This window comes from Gouania willdenowi, chromosome 10 (assembly GCF_900634775.1).
Source record: "Gouania willdenowi chromosome 10, fGouWil2.1, whole genome shotgun sequence".
Lineage (NCBI taxonomy): Eukaryota > Metazoa > Chordata > Actinopteri > Blenniiformes > Gobiesocidae > Gouania > Gouania willdenowi.
The window spans coordinates 42,537,587-42,558,570 of record NC_041053.1 but is presented as its reverse complement, the minus strand read 5'-3'; the positions used below and the strand labels follow the sequence as shown (position 1 = coordinate 42,558,570).

The window sequence follows — 20,984 nt, the reverse complement described above, 5'->3', positions numbered from 1 at the left end:
ATGATTTGTTGTGAGGAGATGGGAGGGGATTGAGGCGGTAAGTGGATGGGTTAGATTCAGGAATGATGTTCTCATTTGTGCTGCCAAGTGCCGTGAGTTTCTTTAGCCAGTAGGCGTGTATCATGTCCAGTTTTTCATACCTGAGACTCTTTCTTAGATGTTTTGGAGTTGTGAACAGACAGCTTCATTGTCTGTGGTGTACCTCTTTAGGTGGCTGGAGCCTTTGTTTGGCAGTTTCCAATGCTTCAGGTATGGGCATCTCTGTCTCTGCGCTGCCTTGATGTTAGCCTCCAGCCTTCTTCTCCATGGTGGGTATTTCATCTCATGGTTGCTCTAGGATCAGTGCTGCTGTGGAGTATATCAGCTCACTGGTTTCTACTGGAGTAGTAGCACTTCACCCATTCCAGTCCTGTTCCAATAGCCCATTATTCATCAAAGTGCTCTGGTTCTCCAGCACCTGACGCAGACCTTGTTTGGTCGGGCGACGTCTAAGCCGGCATTTCTTTCATGTCATTGTCTCTCATCATTGTATGAGGTAGGCAGTAGCATGAAGCCCAAAGATGGTATATTGCTCATTTTTCCCCCTGGGGATTCGAACCAAGTCAGGTGACTTACCAGTTAAATATATATATATATATATATATATATATATATATATATATATGGTACCACACACACACACACACACATATATATATATATATATATATATATATGTGTGTGTGTGTGTGTGTGGTACCATATATATATATGGTACCACACACACACACACACACATATATATAAGAGGCATATGTGTATAATGAGCTTTTTCCTCTCCAACATTTAGTTCCATGAGTATTTCTTACATTGATAGGATGTGATAAAGTTCCTCATGTTCACCTTTCATGATCATTTCATAATAAAGTCGTCTTTAGGTTGTTGTGTAAGAGTTTTTTCCATTCCTTTACCCCAATGCTAATGTTTAAATCTTTTTCCCATTTTTCTCTTACCTCATTTTAAGTTAAACATTACTTTTGTAATATTTTATAAATATTGGAGAGATTTCCTTTAGCTTTCTTTGTATTTTGGACCAAATACTGTAATATTTTATTTGTTGTATCATTATCTTTGCATGCTGCATAAGGTCACCTTTTAGCTGTAAAAACTTAAAAAAAGTTTTAGCTCTAGTTCATAAGTTGCAGCTGTTGTTTGAAATGAATCTATTGTAATGTTTGTAATGTTTTTAACCCTTTGCTGGCCCACAAATCTAATATTGTGTCAGACTTTTTTGGTTTGAAGTCAGGATGATGTGTTATTTCCCAGAAGAGAACACGTTCACTATTTAACTTTAGTATTTTACACGCCTGCTTCCTTTTTAAATAGTGTTTAAAAGTTGTTTTTTACTTATGAACATTAATATCCTATTGATAACCAGCCTGTCATATGATCTGGTTAGATCTGTGAAGATCAGCAGGTCTGGTCCTGGTCAGTAGATGATGGAGACCACTGAGAATTCCAGGGGCCACAGTGGGGGACAGTCACTGCTGTGGTATCTGTCATTGTGTCCTTGGGCAAGGCACTTCACCCACATTGTCTCGTATGAATGTAGTGGGAGTGAGTGTTGGTGGTGGGAGGGGCCTATGGTTCACTATGGCAGCCTCGCTTCCGCCAGTCTGCCTCAGGGCAGCTGTGGCTACAATAGTAGCTTACCACCACTAAGTGTGGAGTGAAATAATAATCTCTTAATTCTGTAAAGTGACTTTGAGTGTCCAAAAAAGCACTATATAAAATTAATGCATTATTGTTGTTGTTGTTGTTATTATTATTATTATTATTATTATTATTATTATTATTATTATTATTAATAATAATATTAATAATATTATTATTAATACTTATTGTTCGAATTGAATCCATTTCACCTCTGTTACTTCTTTCATCCATTGCTTGATTTTAAGAATCTATGTAGCATAAAAGTAGTTTTATAAATTAAGAACCTAATCCTTCTTTCTGCTGTTGTAAAGTTTTACATTTTATTCTCTGCATTCTATTATATTCCATATAATTTTATTCCATTTATCAAACTTTGATTTTGCTATTGTGTTGGTAATGCCTGAAACAGGAACAAGGTAGTACCATCATGTTTAGTGTTAACTCAGTATTCCATGTGGTATTATCTTTAATTTATTTAAGTCCTGTTATTTTCTTTTCTGACACACCATAATTACTATTATACAGCTCTTCTAAATCCTTACTAATGGTAATACCTGAATGTTTTATTTTCTGTGTGCGTCCTACCTACGCTTATATTAATCTTTAAGATCAATCAATCAATCAATCTTTATTTGTATAGCGCCAAATCATAACCAATGGTATCTCAAGGCACTTTACAGTAGAGCAGTCTTAAGGACGGACTCTTCATTTTATGGATACACACATATGCATATATACGTATATACACATACATATGTATCCCACACCCAACATGAATTCATCATGGCGGCAAGGAAAACCTTCTGTTAAGCAGCAGGAACCTTGTGTGGATCCCATTCCTATGATGAACAGCCATCCACGTTATGCTGTGTTGGGTGTGTGCAGAGGAAAGGGTGGAGACAGAGTTGTTGAGACTCTGTAACTCCACACTGAGGATCCCACGGACCTGCAAGACAAAAGCCAGAAGGAGTACAGGAGCAAACACACAAGGGAAGAAGCAGACATAGAGGGAGTGTTTGAAAGAGGAATGGGACCCTCTCCGGTCCCTCTCTAGCCTAAATGACCTCTCTCTTAACGCCCTCTCCAACCTCTCTCCAACCGAGCATGCCAGACCCCCCCCCCGGCAGTCTATGCCTATTGCATCTTAATTATGAGCTATGAGCTGGTTCCTAACTAAAAGCTTTACCAAAGAGGAATGTTTTGACCCTAACCTTAAAGGTAGAGAGGGTGTCTGCCCCCCGAACCGTGGTTGGTAGATGGTTCCAGAGAAGTGGGGCCTGATAACTGAAAGCTCTTCCTCCTATACTACTTTTAGAGACAAATGGAACAACGAGTAGTCCAGCATTTTGAGAGCGTAGTGTTCTGGGGGGATTGTATAGCACTACAAGCTCCTTGAGATAGACTGGTGCCTGTCCATTTAGGGCTTTATAAGTGAGAAGAAGAATCTTGAATTCTATTCTATATTTTATGGGAAGCCAATGCAGAGAGGCTAATACAGGAGTAATGTGATCTCTTCTCCTAGTTTTAGTCAGTACACGTGCTGCAGCATTTTGAACCAGCTGAAGTGTCTTAAGCGACTTGTTCGGGCAGCCTGCTAAAAGAGAATTACAATAATCCAGTCTAGAGGTAACAAAAGCATGGACTAGTTTTTCGGCGTCGCCCTGAGACAGGATAGATCTGATTTTAGCAATGTTACGGAGATGAAAGAAGGCAGTTCTTGAAGTTTGTTTTATGTGAGAGTTGAAGGATAAATCCTGATCAAATAGAACCCCAAGGTTTCTAACAGTTGTGCTTTGTGCCAGAGTAATGCCATCTAGGGCAGTTAGGCTAGCATAGGTTTCTCTAAGGTGTCGTGGGCCCAGTACAATGACCTCAGTCTTGTCTGAGTTGAGAAGAAGAAAATTTTGGTCCATCCAGGCCCTAATGTCCTTTAGACAGGCCTCAAGTTTAGATAGCTGATTTGTCTCACCTGGCTTCATTGATACATACAGTTGGGTTTCATCAGCATAGCAGTGGAAGTTAACAGAGTATTTTCTCATAACATTACCAAGGGGGATCATATAGATACAGAAGAGGATTGGACCTAGCACAGAGCCCTGAGGAACCTCGTAGCTTACTTTAGTGTACACAGAAGACTTATTATTCACGTGTACAAACTGGTACCTATCAGATAGGTAGGACTTAAACCAGTTTAGGGCAGTCCCTGTGATTCCAAGTAATTTCTCTAATCTCTCTAGTAGAATATAGTGATCTATAGTGTCAAAAGCTGCACTAAGATCTAATAAAACCAGCACTGAGAATCGTCCTTCATCTGAAGCCCAGAGTAGATCATTAGTTACTTTAACTAAAGCAGTCTCTGTGCTGTGTTGAGCTCTAAAACCTGACTGGAAGTCCTCGAACAGGCTGTTGTTTTGAAGGAAGTCACAGAGCTGAGCCGCCACAACTTTCTCAAGAATCTTTGAAATAAAAGGAAGATTAGATATAGGCCTGTAGTTTGCTAAAGTGCTGGAATCAAGAGTAGGTTTTTTGAGAAGGGGTTTGATTACAGCTACTTTAAAGGACTGTGGCACGTAGCCTATTGATAGGGATATATTTATTGTCTCCAACAAAGATGGGCAGACCAGGGGAACAACTTCTTTAAACAGCTTAGTTGGGATCGGATCTGAAAGGCAGGTCGATGGTTTGGAGGATGAAATAATAGAGTTAAGTTCCTGAAGTCCTATATGTGTGAAACAGTTTAGGTTAGGCCTATTTACATTTAATGGTACAGCAGGCCCAGGTGAAGGCAGGGAGTGGCTAATTTTATCTCTAATCTTATGAATTTTATGGTTAAAAAATGTCATAAAGTCCTCACAGCTGAGGGCTAGAGGAATCATGGGCTCAATAGAGCTCTGACTTTGTGTTAGCCTGGCTACAGTGCTGAAAAGGTACCTCGGATTATTTTTATTTTCTTCAATTAGTGAGGAATAGTATGTAGATCGACTATGTCGTAAGGCTGTCATGTATTTACTATGGCTTTCTTGCCAGAGTATTCGTGACTCCTCTGTTTTATTGGAGCGCCACATTCTCTCTAATTTACGGGTTGTTTGTTTGAGTGTGTGAGTTTCAGAGCTAAACCACGGAGCTTTCCTCTGACGTTTAATAGTTTTTTCCCTCAATGGGGCAATTGAGTCCAAGGTGGATTTTAGTAGACTAGCAGAGCTATCGACAAGCAGATCCAGTTGAGAGGGGTTATAATTAATATCATAGTTATTTATTGGATGGTGCACTGAGTTTAAGGCAGCAGGAATGGCCTCTTTAAATTTAGCCACAGCACTATTGGACAGATTTCTACTTGTAACTATTTTATTGCACAGTGCGAGATCCTCTAGGATAATGTTAAAAGATATTAAAAAGTGATCTGATAGCAGAGGATTTTCAGGGTAGACTTTTAGTTCATTAATATCAAGGCCATATGTTAGAACAAGATCAAGAGTATGATTTAAACGATGAGTAGCTTCATTAATAGTTTGAAAAAAGCCAACTGAGTCTATTAGGGACATAAAGGCTGAGCTCAGGCTATCACTATCTTTGTCCACATGGATATTAAAATCTCCTACTATCAGTATTTTATCAGAACTGAGGACTAAGTTTGATATAAACTCAGAGAATTCTGATAGAAATTCAGAATAAGGGCCTGGAGGACGGTAAATTATCACAAATAAGACTGGCTGGAAGGTTTTTGATTTGGTATGAGATAAATTTAGAACCAGGCTTTCAAAGGAAGTGTAACTGGCCTTTGGTTTAGGATAGATTAGGAGAGAGGAATGATAAATAGCTGCTACACCACCTCCACGGCCTATGTCTCGTGGCATATGAGTATTTAAATGACTGGGAGGAGTGGCTTCATTTAAACTAACATATTCATCTTGATACAGCCATGTTTCAGTTAAACAGAATAAATCAAAGTTATTTTCTGAGATAAGGTCATTTACTAGTAGAGATTTGGATCTCAGTGATCTAATATTTAATAGAGCACATCTAATGCTTTTATGTTTTGGTGTTTCTAGATTTGAGATTTTAATTTTTTTCAGATTTTTATAATTGATAGCTCTTTTATTTGATTTTATGTTAAAATCATTGTGAAATATGGGTCGTGGGACTGACACCGTCTCCATAAAATAATATTCATCACCATCACAACAGTTGCCATGGCGATGAACACAGCTATCCTGATAGCAATGGGAGGGAAACTGTCCTAAGGCAAGCGCAGAGGGGCGTGGAGGACTCCGCCTCTGTAACATGGTCTCATTCATGAGATGTCATAACAGTGACTGTACTATGTTTTCTGATAGTAGAGATGCTCCCTCCAAAGTAGGATGGATTCCATCTCTTCCTATCAGGTTCGGTTTTCCCCAGAAGGATCTCCAATTATCAATGAAGCCCACCTCGTTTTCTGGACACCACCTCGATAGCCAGCGGTTAAATGATGACATGCTATAGGCTATACATGTCATCACTGGTCAGATTTGGTAAAGGACCAGAGAAAATTACGGAGTCCGACATTGTTTTAGCATAAGCACAAACTGATTCAATGTTCACTTTGGTTGCTTCCGACTGGCGACGTCGGGAGTCATTAGTGCCGACATGGAGGACTATCCTATCAAACTTACGATTACTCTTTGCCAGCAACTTTAGATTTGATTCTATGTCGCCCGCTCTGGCCCCTGGGATGCACCTCACGATGCCCGCTGACTTCGCTAGCTTCACGTTTCTCACTATGGAGTCGCCAATTATCAGAGTTTGTTCCCCGGTGAGTGTGTTGTCCTCACAGAGGGGGGAGAACCTGTTTGAGACGTGAACATGGTGGTGTCCCGAGCGGCTTTTTGACCTTCGACTATGCTTACCACGGACAGTAACCCAATCATTGCTGGCCGGGGGGGAGGCTAAGCTAGTGCTAGCACGGTCCGCACAGGCTAGGTCCTGCTTGCTAGCTTCTGTTTTGGTATCAGGGGTGCGGAACCGCTTCTCCAGATTGTTGATCCTCGCCTCCATATCTAACAGTACGCTACACTTTATGCAACTACCATTGTCTCTAAAGGAGGACGAGGAGTAACTAAACATCTGACACACCGGGCAGGAGAGCGGAGGGGAGGAGAGAGAAGCCATAGGTGCTTAATTTAAACTAAGCTAAGCTAAGGACAAAAGGAAGTTTAAAGGAGATTACACTGCCTATAAGAGACGAGATTGCTTTTTACTTAACCTTCGTACGTTTAACTGTACGGTAAAAAATTAAAACAAGTGTTTTCAAGGCTAAAATATCAATGACAAGTTTGATTAGAGTTAGCAGAACACAGTAGTAGAGCGCTGCAAGCAGCGGTAGAGTGTAAACAGGAAATGATCGATACGTCACCACTTCAGCACGTCACCTAAACAACAACATTACTGATGGTAATCATGGACATGGACCCAGCTCAATATAAACACTGGAAACAAGACTCAGACTGTGCTTATTTACAGACACTGAATTCAATGTGGAAACCAAGAGTAAAAAAGGTCTGTCACTTATTCATTTCTATTGTCGTAGTATGTATGCAAATTTTGAACACATTAAGGATTACATTACTACCTTATAGAAGTGTGAAATAATAGCGCTGTCAGAAACGTGGTTAAATGAACAGAAAGGTATGAACTTTACCATAGGATATAAATTTGTACAACCATCCTATGTTCAGGTAAAGACATTAAAACTCTAATAGAAACAACAAATGAGGATCTATCAAAAATCCAAACATGGCTCAATGTAAATAAACTAGCCCTAATAATTGAAGAAGTAAAAGAATATAGAGCACTAGGAGTGTGGATAGATGAGAAACTGACCTGGAAAAAACACATACAAGTAGTTAAAAACAAAGTTGCTAAAAGCAGCTTCATCCTATGGAAATGACAACAAATACTACAAACCACATCACTGAAGACAATCTATTCTTCCCTTGTTGGGTCACATTTAAATTACTGCTCAGAAATCTGGGGAAACACCTACAAAACGTATCTTGAACCTTTATTTAAACTTAAAAAAAAACAATTATAATTCTATATAAAGCACCACACAACACACACACAAATGAACTATTTGAAAAGGCCAAATACCTAAAACTGCAAGAAATAATACACTACAACACACAAATTCTAGCATTTAGGGCATCACTTAAAACACTCCCATATCAAATACAAAAACGTTTCATATACAAACAAACTGCTTATGAACTAAGACATAATAATGTGTTTATACAAGAAAGGGTTAAATCTAACATTGGAAAACACAGCACTGTAAACAGAGCTATTACCAGCTGGAATAACCTTGATGTAGAGACAAAACAAGCAAACAGCTGGGAATGAAATCATCAGGGAAGAAGGACGACACGAACAACGATGGAGAGGAGGAGGAATAAAAAAAGACAACACTGACTACAGATGAGAATGAATCCTACATAAAAAAGGACAAAAAAAAAAAAAATTGTAATTGCGCTCAGAAGAACCAAAGACTGTTTGACCAGAGAGACAAGCTTTGATGTAAATGTTCTGTTTTAAACAGGGGGCGGGACCTGGATAAGCAAACTGCTTCTCTCGTCTCCTTTTTCGACATGTACAAAACAAAAAAAAAAGAAAGAACAGAACTTCTGTGAATGCAACCATGTCGGAAATAAACTGAATAAATAAATAAATATTATATTATTATATTTAGACCCTGAGACTGCACTATATTCATCAATTGTTTTCATTAATTCATCTACAGATTCTTCTGGTGAAATAAGATAGACAATGATGTCATCTGCATAAAGTGCCATATTATGTATTTCCTTTCTTACCTGTAATCCTTTGATATTTTCATTCTGTCTTATTGTCTCTGCTAACATTTCACTATATATAGCGAATGATGTCTGATAATCATTTATTGATTTTATTTTTTCAGATCAAACTAAATATTCATAGTTTAACTATTGAATAATTACAGAACAATTAATAAAAATGTCAAACTTTATTGATGTGTGTGTGTGTGTGTGTGTGTGTGTGTGTGTGTGTGTGTGTGTGTGTGTGTGTGTGTGTGTGTAGCGTTCCTTCCCTTTCATCTCAGCGATGGTGAACAATGGTTCTCTAAACTACGACCACGGGAAGGACGGACGTTCCTCAGAACTGGGAGGATGTTCTGCTGAAATCAGGAACAGAGAACATGATACGTACCTCGCTGTACGCTACTCTAGAGAGAGACTGACGGTACTACAAACACACACACACACACACACATAGGGTGCTTTCACACATTCTATTTGTCAAGCACACACAACTTTCTGAACAACATCACGCAGGCAAAACGGTCGGTCGCCGATTGGACAGAAAACTTCAGCCTCCATAGACTTCAGTCAGAAAAATACTTTTTCTAAAGAAAATCCTCAAACAAACCCCCAGAAACATAATCAATAATTATTCAAAATAACCCATAATCACACCATCCCACAACCTGTGCCAATGCACGACATAAACACAGCTGATGTCATCACCTGTCAGCACTCAGAGGCGTCATGTGACAGGTGACTTAGCGATAAGGATGTATAATGTGTGAGCAGTCAGGTGTGCAGCTATTGCTGATCATGTGTTTGACGAACAGAGAGAAGTGAAATAAATGAATAATGTGGGAGTAAATACAGACGAGAGGGAGGAAATGTTTGTGACGTGTTTGTGTGTTGACAAAAAGGGTCTGAAAATGGATAAATATAGAGCTAGATGATAGATAGATAGTTCTATTTCATTATATGTCGTGAGATGTCACCTCAGAATACCTATTTCAGCAATACTTTTCTGAAATTATTGACAAAAATGTCAACAACTTCTGTACACATACCTGTCAAGTATCTCGTTTTGGCCGAGAAACTCCCGTATTTTATCCTCTTTCCCGCCATCTTCCTGTATTAGTATTTTCCTGTAAATATCCCGTATTTTAATGTAATAATTATTAAAAAGATGCCTTACTAAACTGAATGCCATCACTAGCCTCGTAATATTAGTGCTGACATCAGCAACAAACCTGTAAACATCTCAGAACAGAGATGATAATGAAGACGTTCTGGTGATAAAAACTAAGAACTGGTGTAAATATGTTGTAAAATATAACATAGAGTTTATCTTCATAAAGACCATCAGGATGTGACACAGTTACACGTTCTGTTAGATTAATAACTGATATTTTAACGTCTACCACAGCAGAAGGAACCACGTAAGTCACCATGAAAAATCATCCAATCACAAGCTCCACAAATATACACTGTTTATAAAGTGTTAAATAATGTAAAGTCTGTAATAAATGTGTTTAATAAGTCATTAGTGAATACCAGAGAACCATATGAGTGAGTATGAGAAATTATAATAAAATATATAATAAAATAAAATGTTAATGTCTGACTTAAAGACAAACAATGTGAAATTAACAGTAAATATACAACGTGTTGACTTGTATATAAACTGTAATTATATTAAATAAACACGTGATTCATATACACATTTATGTTTTTATTTAGGCTGTTTTATAATTTAGGAATTAGGGCTGGGCGATATATCGAGATTCAAGATGTATCGAGTTTTCTATTTTTTTGGCGATATAGAAAACTATAATATTTCATATATCTATATATCTTATGTATCAAAATACTAGTTTTATGAGTCGCTGCTTTTATTTCTCAGAACAACATGTAAAGCTCAGTTTGATGATTAATAAGTGTCACATATTGATCAGCTGTTTATTAATAAATGTCTCTGTGTAGCATTTAGCATCAGCAAATTTAACCCAGAATTGTTTTTCTGGTCAGACTTTATTTAATAAAATTATCTAGATTTATATCATATTTCACCATTTTGAGAAAATGTATTGAGATATGAGTTTTGGTTCATATCACCAGCCCTAGTAGGAATGTTTACAGCATTTCAATGTTAACTCACTCAGTGCCATTGACTCGTCATTTGCATTTTTTCACGGGGATTACTAGAAAAAAACCCTGGCGGAGTTGGATTATTGATAATGTTGTGATCGTGAGATAAAAAAATCAACTAACCGGGCTAAACAGGTCATCACTGCGTGTTGGGAGGAGGAGGGGGGGAGCCAGATAGCAAAATATAGGTGACATGTAGGAGGTAGCAGCACCTTTGGATGAGAGATCATCCATGCTCCGCAGAGCTCAGAGGGAGAGGAGGAAAGGCGTTTATGAGACAGAAATTGGCGCTACGTACAGAGTTGACGTTCCCAGCAGCGCACACAGGACCAGAGCAAGTGTGGAACTCATGGATAATGTGGCGATTGTGAGATAAAACCATAAAAAAACAGGGAACGCAGTGACACTCTGTATGTCCGGGAGGAAGAGGAAGTTACGTCTGTGCAGACTGATGGGAGAGAAAGTTGGTGAAACACCAAAATACAGTAAGAAATCCATTCAACTCTGACCCAGATAGATAAATAATAATAGTTTTATCATCAAAAGCCCTGTCTCAGTGTTTTTTTGTTTTATATAAGGAAACAATGTTAAGATGTTAGAGTTGTCACTAAAGCAAAAAAATAGCTTTAAAGTCACTGATGTTTTTTTACAAAAAGGCTTTTTTCTCAGCTTTTTGCTCTGAAACTGAAGATTTGTGTAAAACTTGCTCTATTCAACAGCTGATTACAAAAGAACGAAATGAGCCAGAAACAAATGTTTTCATTTTTGATGACAGTAGAGGCTTCAATCTTTCAGAATCTGGTGTCAGATTTTATATAGTCATAGTAGAAAATATTCTGTGGGTCTTTAAAATCAGTCAAAATGCTCAAAAAACGGCTGGAACTGAATCTAATCACATAATTATATTTAGTGGTTGATAAGTGGCTATTTTAGATTTCTTGTGCACTCGTCTTAAAATATAAGGAATACTGGAGCTTGGTTGGGACAGCTCGTAGTGGGCACCAGAAAATTTACCTAATTTTCAAATCCAAAACTTGACAGGTATGGTCCCACGTTGTTTTCTGTAATAGAAAAGCTCACAAGCCCCCAGATCAGATGCCCCTGAATTACTGTCAGCTAGTGTTGTGTTCAAGACCACAATAAATAAAATGATGACAAGGTTCAACAGTTAAATAACATCTCACTTTAATTTTAGTTTATTTTAAATACATTTGATGGACAAAAAAGGTGCCTGTAAAAAATTAACTAAAATATTAAAACTACTACTGATAAATTCACAATTATTCTACATATTTGAAAACAATATTTTTATGTCAGCTGAATGTACAGCAAGTGTTTAAAAGTATTTCTACCAATAAATAATGATTCTGATTCTTTGAGTTGTTCAGGTTTAACACGTCACAGATTTAATAAGATCATTATTTAGTTTGAAAAAGGTTATTTTATTAATTAACTTAGTTGATATAGTTTAATTTAGTTACTGTAATATAACTAGAATATTTAATTAACAAAGGTTTCCAACTGTAACTGTAAAAGTGAAACTTTCTGAAATAAAACTACAAACAAATTGTCATCAGTGTAAAAAACATAGATCTACAGGTAGATGTGAAACTAAATAAAACAAACCCTGGAACAGTCATGTGACAAATCAATCAATAGTTATTGTTGAGAATTATTATTATTATTCTGATACAGTGGAAACAGAAACTATAAAAAATAATTATATTATGAACCTGTTTATATTGTAGGGAACATATTATAGACATAAATGTAATTAGAGTCTAAAGACACAAAAAACACCACTTTATAAATAAAATAGACTAATATTAAACCTCTTTACAGTTATTTGACTCATTCTGTGATAGTGTAACTCTGTGGTGATGACTCACTGGTGACGACATAATCCAAGATGGCGGCGGCCTGGACTACAGCTGATATTATGTAATAAAGCCTTAAAATACATGAATATAATGAAAAGAGTGAATGGACAGAGACATAAACATGTAGACTTATTAAACACACAGACTTATTAAACACACACACACACTTATTAAACACACACAGACTTATTAAACACACACAGACTTATTAAACACACACAGACTTATTAAACACACACACAGACTTATTAAACACACACAGACTTATTAAACACACACACAGACTTATTAAACACACACAGACTTATTAAACACACACTGACTTATTAAACACACTGACTTATTAAACACACACAGACTTATTAAACACACACACAGACTTATTAAACACACACACAGACTTATTAAACACACACACACTTATTAAACACACAGACTTATTAAACACACACACACTTATTAAACACACACAGACTTATTAAACACACACAGACTTATTAAACACACACACAGACTTATTAAACACACACAGACTTATTAAACACACACACGCTTATTAAACACACACAGAATTATTAAACACACACTGACTTATTAAACACACACAGACTTATTAAACACACACACACAGACTTATTAAACACACACAGACTTATTAAACACACACAGACTTATTAAACACACACTGACTTATTAAACACACACTGACTTATTAAACACACACACTTATTAAACACACACACGCTTATTAAACACACACAGAATTATTAAACACACACTGACTTATTAAACACACACAGATTTATTAAACACACACAGACTTATTAAACACACACAGAATTATTAAACACACACACTGACTTATTAAACACACACTGACTTATTAAACACACACACGCTTATTAAACACACACAGAATTATTAAACACACACAGACTTATTAAACACACACAGACTTATTAAACACACACAGACTTATTAAACACACACACACTTATTAAACACACACAGACTTATTAAACACACACACTGACTTATTAAACACACACACTGACTTATTAAACACACACAGACTTATTAAACACACACACACTTATTAAACACACACAGACTTATTAAACACACACACTGACTTATTAAACACACACAGACTTATTAAACACACACAGACTTATTAAACACACACTGACTTATTAAACACACACAGACTTATTAAACACACACAGACTTATTAAACACACACAGACTTATTAAACACACACTGACTTATTAAACACACACAGACTTATTAAACACACACAGACTTATTAAACACACAGACTTATTAAACACACACAGACTTATTAAACACACACAGACTTATTAAACACACACAGACTTATTAAACACACACAGACTTATTAAACACACACTGACCTCAGTAAACACAGTAAACTGAACAGGTTTCACAGCTCGGCTGGCACTAGGACCCAGAAGCAGAGTAAGTGCGTCCCCTATCCAGCCTTCACAGACTGTAATATCATCAGTTTATCATTTTACCAGTTATTAGAGCTACTGTCTTTACCAGGGAGATCATATTTATTACTGGTGATTGTTTTACTGGGATTTTTACTGGTGATTAGTTAATTTCTCCCTTTCTCTCCACGGTCCAAACTGAAATCATAGCCACACACGTATGAGTGTCACACACGTCACACAGTCACATTAAGGAAGGTTGTGGTCATTATAACAGGGTGGATTAAATAATGAATAAAGGATTGTTTTATCCTGTTCTTCTCTGTGTTATTATCACATTATAAAAAAGTTTAAAAATAGCAGGAATTAGTGCTGGTCTCTAACGGTCTTGACGGAAAATCCCGAGTCTGTACCAAGTCACAATGCTTCAGAGTCTGAGACGAGACCAAGACCTTTAAAATTTGGTCTGGACCACCACACCACTACTGTCAGCTGGAAAATGTAATGAATTTGCTGTAAATTTCAATGAAAAAATACAATCAATAAGGTCAAACATCAGAACAAACCAGCAAAATAACAAAAAGCTTGAACAGCTTCAACCACTGAGGGAGGAGTCAACTACAATGTTAGAGTTTATTACAGTGAACCCAAAAACAATAGAGGAAACTGTTCAGCAGCTGAATCCATCAACGTGTTGCCTTGACACAAAACCCTCAAACTTCTTTAAAACTGTTGTAAAGTCATTTATCACTGATTAGTATCAGATAATTAACTGATCATTCCAATCAGGCACCGTACCAAAATATCTGAAAGTAGCTGCTGTTAAACCTCTGTTAAAAAAGAGAACACTGGATGTCTCTATACTGGCTAACTATAGACCAATCAGAACCTTCCATTCATGGCCAAGATCATTGAGAAGGTGGTCTTCAACCAACTGAGTCAATTCTTAACATTCAACAAAATATTTGATAAATTTCAGTCAGGTTTTGGTTCTCATCACAGCACAGAAACTGATCTGATCAAAGTGATCAATGACATAAGGTTGAACACTGATTCAGGAAAAGTGTCTGTTCTCATTCTATTGGATCTAAGTCTACATTTGACACTGTAGATCATACAATGTTGTTACACAGATTGTAAACATGGGTTGGACTAAATGTTAAAGTAATGGTTTAAGTTCTACTTGGAGGATCAAAGTTATTTTGTAAACATAGTAAACTTTGAATCTGACAGATTACCAATGTCCTGTGGGGTTCCTCGGGGATCTGTTCTTGGACCTCTTCTGTTTAGCCTTTATATGCTTCCTTTAGGACACATTTTACACAACTGTAAGGTTGATTATCAGAGCTACGTAGATGACACACAACTATATCTATCACTGAACCCAGATGACTATGGTCCCATTGAGGTGTTGTGTGACTGTTTAGAAAAAGTAAACTGATGGATGAGTGAAAACTTCCTTCAACTAAACCATGACAAGATGGAGGTGATTGTCTTTGGTAACAATGAAAAGAGGACTGCTGTCAGCAAGTATCTGAGTCTGGATCTTTAGAAGATAAAGACCAAGTCAAAAACCTTGGTGTTCTGATTGACTCAGATCTGACATTCAGCATCAGATCAAATCTATCACAAAAACATCTTCTACCACCTAAAGAACATCTCCAGAGTGAAAGGTTTAATGACTCAGAAAGATCAGGAGAAACTGGTCCATGCTTTTATCTCCAGCAGACTGGACTATTGTAATGGTCTTCATCAAACATCTACAGCTGGTTCAGAACGCTGCAGCTCAGGTCTGAACCAGAACAAAGAGGTCAGAACACATTACACTGGCTCCCAGTCAGCCTCAGAGGAGACTGTAAAGTTCTGCTGCTGGTTATTAATGTGTTGAATGTTTTATTATGTAAAGCACATTGAGTTGCCTTGTGTATGAAATACTCTATACAAATAAATTTGCCTTGCCTTTGCCAATCCTGATTGGCCGGCGAAGCACATCAGTTTGATGGGAGAACCTCCCACCTCCTATAAGAGGAGGGGACAAACAGGTGCGCGTCATTCTTACACATCTTTTCCTCTCAGCTGCCTCACGTTTTTTGGCTTTGATGAATGAATGAATGAATTGTCACTGTACACATGTATGATGAGATGAAAAAACAACTCCACTAACAGTCGAAACAGTGTAAGAATTAAACAATATATAAGATATAAACATAGGACATAAATAGTACAGGAAAGGAGGTAAAGTGACGAGTGATGGGGAATATGTACATTTTGCATAAAAATAAATAACTACTTTGCTATATACAGTGTCTGGTGTATAGCACATTATCTATATATACAGTTCAATGGCGTGGGTACGACTATGAGGTCAGTGCATGTGAGAGTTCAGAGTGATTATTGTTTTTGGAAAGAAGCTGTTTTTGTTTTTTTTGTTCTTGCCTTAAAGCACCTGTAGCGCCCCCCTGAGGGCAACAGGTCAAACAGGTCAGAGCCAGGGTGGGGGCAGTCTTTGGTGATGGTTTTAGCTCTGTTGAGGCAGTGGGAGGTGTAAATGTCCACCAGGGAGAGGAGAGGACAGCCAATGATCTTCTTTGCTGCCTTTACAAGTCTCTGCATCCTCTTCCTGTCTGCTACGGTGTAGCTGCCCTACCATACTGTGATACAGTACGTCAGCAGGCTCGCCATGACTCAGTGGTAGAAGGTCAGCAGCAGGTTGGAGTTTAGTTTGTACTTCCTGAGGACCCTCAGGAAATGTAGCCACCGCTGAGCCTTCTTGCAGACTGCCATGATGTTCTCTGCCCAGGAGGTGTCTGTGGAGATGAGGACACCGAGAAACCTGAAGGTGGACCCTCTCCATACACTCACCGTTGATGTACAGGGGGGGTGGGCCTGTGCTGTACTTCCTGAAGTCCACAATGTTCTCTCTGGTTTTCTTGGTGTTCAGAGCGAGGTTATTCTCTGAACACCAGGCTGCCAACTTCAGGACCTTCTCTCTGTAGGACGTCTCATCGTCCTTAGAAATGAGTGTAGAGGCAGTGCAGGAGGGGGCTCAGCACACAGCCCTGTGGGGGGGCCATGCTCAGCGTACGGGTGGAGGATGGGTGGGGGCCATGTCTCACATTCTGGGGTCGGTTGGTTAAAAAGTCATTTATCCAGGCACATGTGAGAGTAGGAAGACCGAGAGTGTTCAGTTTAGTCATGAGTCTGTCTGGATTTATTGTGTTAAAGGCTGAACTTTAATCCTCAAAGATCATCCCTACGTAGATCTGCTGCTGCTCCAGGTGGTTCAGTGCAGAGCTACAGCAATGGCGTCCTCTGTGGATCTGTTCGTACGATATGCAAACTGGTGTGGGTCAAAGTCTGGGGGGAGATGGTCCTTAATGTGCTGAAGGACTAGTTTCTTGAACCACTTCATTATTATCAGAGTGAAGGCCACCGGGCGGTAGTCGTTCAGGCTGGTGATGGGGGACTTCTTGGGCACTGGGATTATTGTAGCTGATTTTAGGAACGGCGAGGTGACTGGGAGAGTGCAGCTCTGCGTTACTGGCGGGCCCCCAGCTTATTGATGGATGGAGTGCCCTTAGGCGCTGTCACAGACAGGAAGGTGATCTCCACCGAAGCTAGCCTGTGAGGCTGTGGTGGGATTCAGGAGGGCAGATTTGTGAGGGGCCGCTGGAATATCACCTTCCAGCGCTCTCACATAAATGACTTGGAACTGTCAACGGTGTTTCTCACGCTGATCCACTTCTTCTCGTCTCTCAGGGGAAATCATGTCCTGGTGAGGATGGACAACACCACGGCTGTGGCGTATAAGAGGGATTGCGGCCATTCTCTGATCCTGGCCGGCTATGCACTGGTTGGCGGACATTTACCAGCTGCTCTGTGCTCCTCCCTGGCAGCTCCCGCTGCACAGGGATCTGCTATCGACCGTAGGGTATCACAGAGTGTAATCTCTACCATAGAGAATGTTTGGTCCCTCTTCACTAGATCTCTTTATGACTCTAAGTGGAGGGTGTTTGAGGAATGGTGTCTCCAGGGAGGCCACATTCTTTTCCAGTGCCTGGTGGGTGTGATTCTGTCATTCCTTCAGGGCCTGATTGACAGGGGCAAGGCCTTTTTCACTGTGAAAGTGTATTTGGTGGCAATCACCGCCTGTCACGTGGGCTTTGCGGACAAACCAGGGAGTCAGCATCCGCTGATGTGCAGGTTTTTGAAGGGTGTGTGCAGGCTCCTCCCCGTGTCCAGATTAATGGCTCCATCATGGATTCTTGCCGCCTGGACTGGTGACGCTTGATAAACATTCCGCACTACAGGACTTTCCATATCCCATAGTGAGACATCTCACAAAATATTATGAAACAGAACCGAGGTTACAAAAGTAAGCTATATATATATATTAGGGATGTAACGATTCACTCAACTCCCGATACGATTCGATTCACGATACTGGGTTCACGATACGATTTTCTCACGATTTATTTATTTTCCAAAATGGGACTGTAGAAAAATGATGACTGAAAAATATTCCTTTGTTTTTTCAGGGAAAAAAAAGACTATTTTCCTTTTATATTTAATTGTCAAAAGAATCCCTTGATAAACTATTCAAAACAATGCAATTTCACTAAAAATATATCTTGAATGAAATAAATAAAGAAATAATACAAATGAAGAAGAAGCCTATTAATTTCAATTCTGGTTCTATAGTAAACAATGCAAAACTACATAATGGTTCTTTTTCTTTTTAAAAGTGCAACTGAAAATGTATTTTGTGCCTTAACAATTGGACTTAAAAAAACCAAAAAAAACATTCATTTTACTGTATTTACGTCAGATATTTGTTTAGACCAGCAGAGGGCGCTGGTAACCCAGTGGTTGGTTGGCATGCAGTTATTCTAGCAGTGAAGAAGAGAAGCTATGCTAGCAGACAGAGTTAATAGAAAAACCTGACTTTTACAGATATTCACGTAATATTACAAATATTCTTTCGGTGCTAAAGGGGTAAGAAATCATTTATGAATATGTTTAACAGTAAATGGCGACCAGAAAGAAAGTAGTAGCAGACTCCGCCCGCAGCCTACACTTTTGGACGAGAAGGATAAATATATAGTGTCCTCTGGTTAAAAAAAGTACTGTGATTCAATTTTCACAGTATTGATGTGAACCGTGATACCTATGAATCGATTTTTAACTGCCTTACGATTAATCATTACATTTCCAATATATATATATATATATATATATTGGATGTGTGTTTATTCAAACCAACATGATGTCACTTCCTGTTTAGGTGATGGTGGATGTGGACGATAAGAATGAGTGGAAGGAGTGCGTGGACATAGGAGGAGTACGTCTACCCACTGGGTATCACTTTGGAGCCTCGGCCGCTACAGGAGATCTATCAGGTGTTTAATTGATCATTGATTAATGTTATTATTATTATTATTATCATTGAAAACATCTGTGGCTGTAAATCAGATAATTAACTTTGTAATTGTAATTAAAAATGTAATGAATTAATGTAATGCTGCAGATAACCATGACATCATCTCCATGAAGCTCTACCAGCTGATGGTGGAACACACGCCTGAGGAGGAGAACCTGGACTGGACCAAGATACAACCCAGCGTCAGCCTGCTCAAGTCCCCCAAAGGTCACAGCATTTCAAAATAAAACTCCCCCAAAGGTCACAGCATTTCAAAATAAAACTCCCCCAAAGGTCACATGACTGCACCACTAACAGCATTTCAAAGTGAACACACAAAATAATACAAATAAAAACAAATATGAGACTCATAGTACACAAAACCACAACACAGAAACACACACAGTGTGTGTGTGTGTGTGTGTGTCAGTCAGTGGTTGACCTGCGACTCTCTCTACCCACAGACAACATTGACGACCCCACGGGAAACTTCAGAGGAGCCCCCCTGACTGGGTGGAGGGTGTTCCTGCTGCTGCTGTGTGCCCTGCTGGGGGTGGTGGTGTGTGGGGTGGTGGGGGCCGTGGTGTTCCAGAGACGACAGGACAGGAACAAACGCTTCTACTGAGGAAACCACACTGACGTTCCCATAGGAGACCGTACAGATGTTCCACTGCACTGCCACGGGAAGGACAGATGGACGGTGTTCTGATTCTCACCATGTTACTGTGTGTGTGCGTGTGCCTGTGCGCGTGTGTGAAGCGCCTTTTTTTTCCCTCAAACACTGAAACTGATGGTTTGGACTCACGGGATCTATGGTGAAGTCATGTGACTGCTGCTCTATAATCTGATCTGATTTACAGCAGTGAAACACGGTGTGAAATCTTTAAAAAAAGTTACAATTTCACCTAAAAAAAAATTTCTGCCTTTTTCTAATCAAATCAAATTTTTTTTCTTCCTCTAATGTGTTTTTTTTTTCTTTTTCAGCTTTAGGTTTATTTCTTTTTCAGCCGATGGTGTTTGTGTTTGTAAAGAGAATAAAGGGGAGGAGCCAAAGTGTTATTCCCTCAGTGACCATAAGGGGGCAGCACGTGTCCACTGATTAGATAAACAGCTTCAGTTTTAGAACAACTTCTTTGGGAAAATGTGATTCTGAAATGTTTCTAAATCCTAAAGTCAAAATGTTTTTTTCAATCTGATAAGGAAACACATTAAAATGTTTACTTTTTACCTTTGTTACACTTTTGAAAACGTGTATTTTGCTGATGAAACGTTTAATCTTATTACAGGAAGTGCTTATATCATAACTAGAGCTGTGCGTTGACATTAATCTGACGATACGGTACGATGTTTATCGCGATATCAATAATTACAAATGTTGACTTTACAAGTACAAAATGGTATGAAATACAATTCATTTCATTTAAAAAAAAATTGAGAACTAATAAATAGTAACTATATATAATTTACATACAATTTATGTTTAGTTTTTTTTCGTTTTATTTTACTCAGTTAATATATTTTTATTATAAATTCCCATTTGAGACGCTGATAACCAAACTCCATAGACATTGTAGC

General features: G+C 38.4%; 1 protein-coding gene across 1 annotated transcript in view; it reads left to right on the top strand.

The window, feature by feature from the left end:
• LOC114471598 (vesicular integral-membrane protein VIP36-like) overlaps window positions 1-20,645 on the top strand; it is a 37,960-nt gene extending 17,315 nt beyond the window's left edge. The window contains exons 5-8 of the mRNA XM_028460442.1: window positions 8,788-8,949; window positions 19,275-19,389; window positions 19,518-19,637; window positions 19,874-20,645. Coding sequence (XP_028316243.1) covers window positions 8,788-8,949; window positions 19,275-19,389; window positions 19,518-19,637; window positions 19,874-20,034 — 558 coding nt within the window. The 3' untranslated portion in view covers window positions 20,035-20,645. The remainder of the gene's footprint in view (window positions 1-8,787; window positions 8,950-19,274; window positions 19,390-19,517; window positions 19,638-19,873) is intronic.
• The last annotated feature ends 339 nt before the right edge of the window (window positions 20,646-20,984 follow it).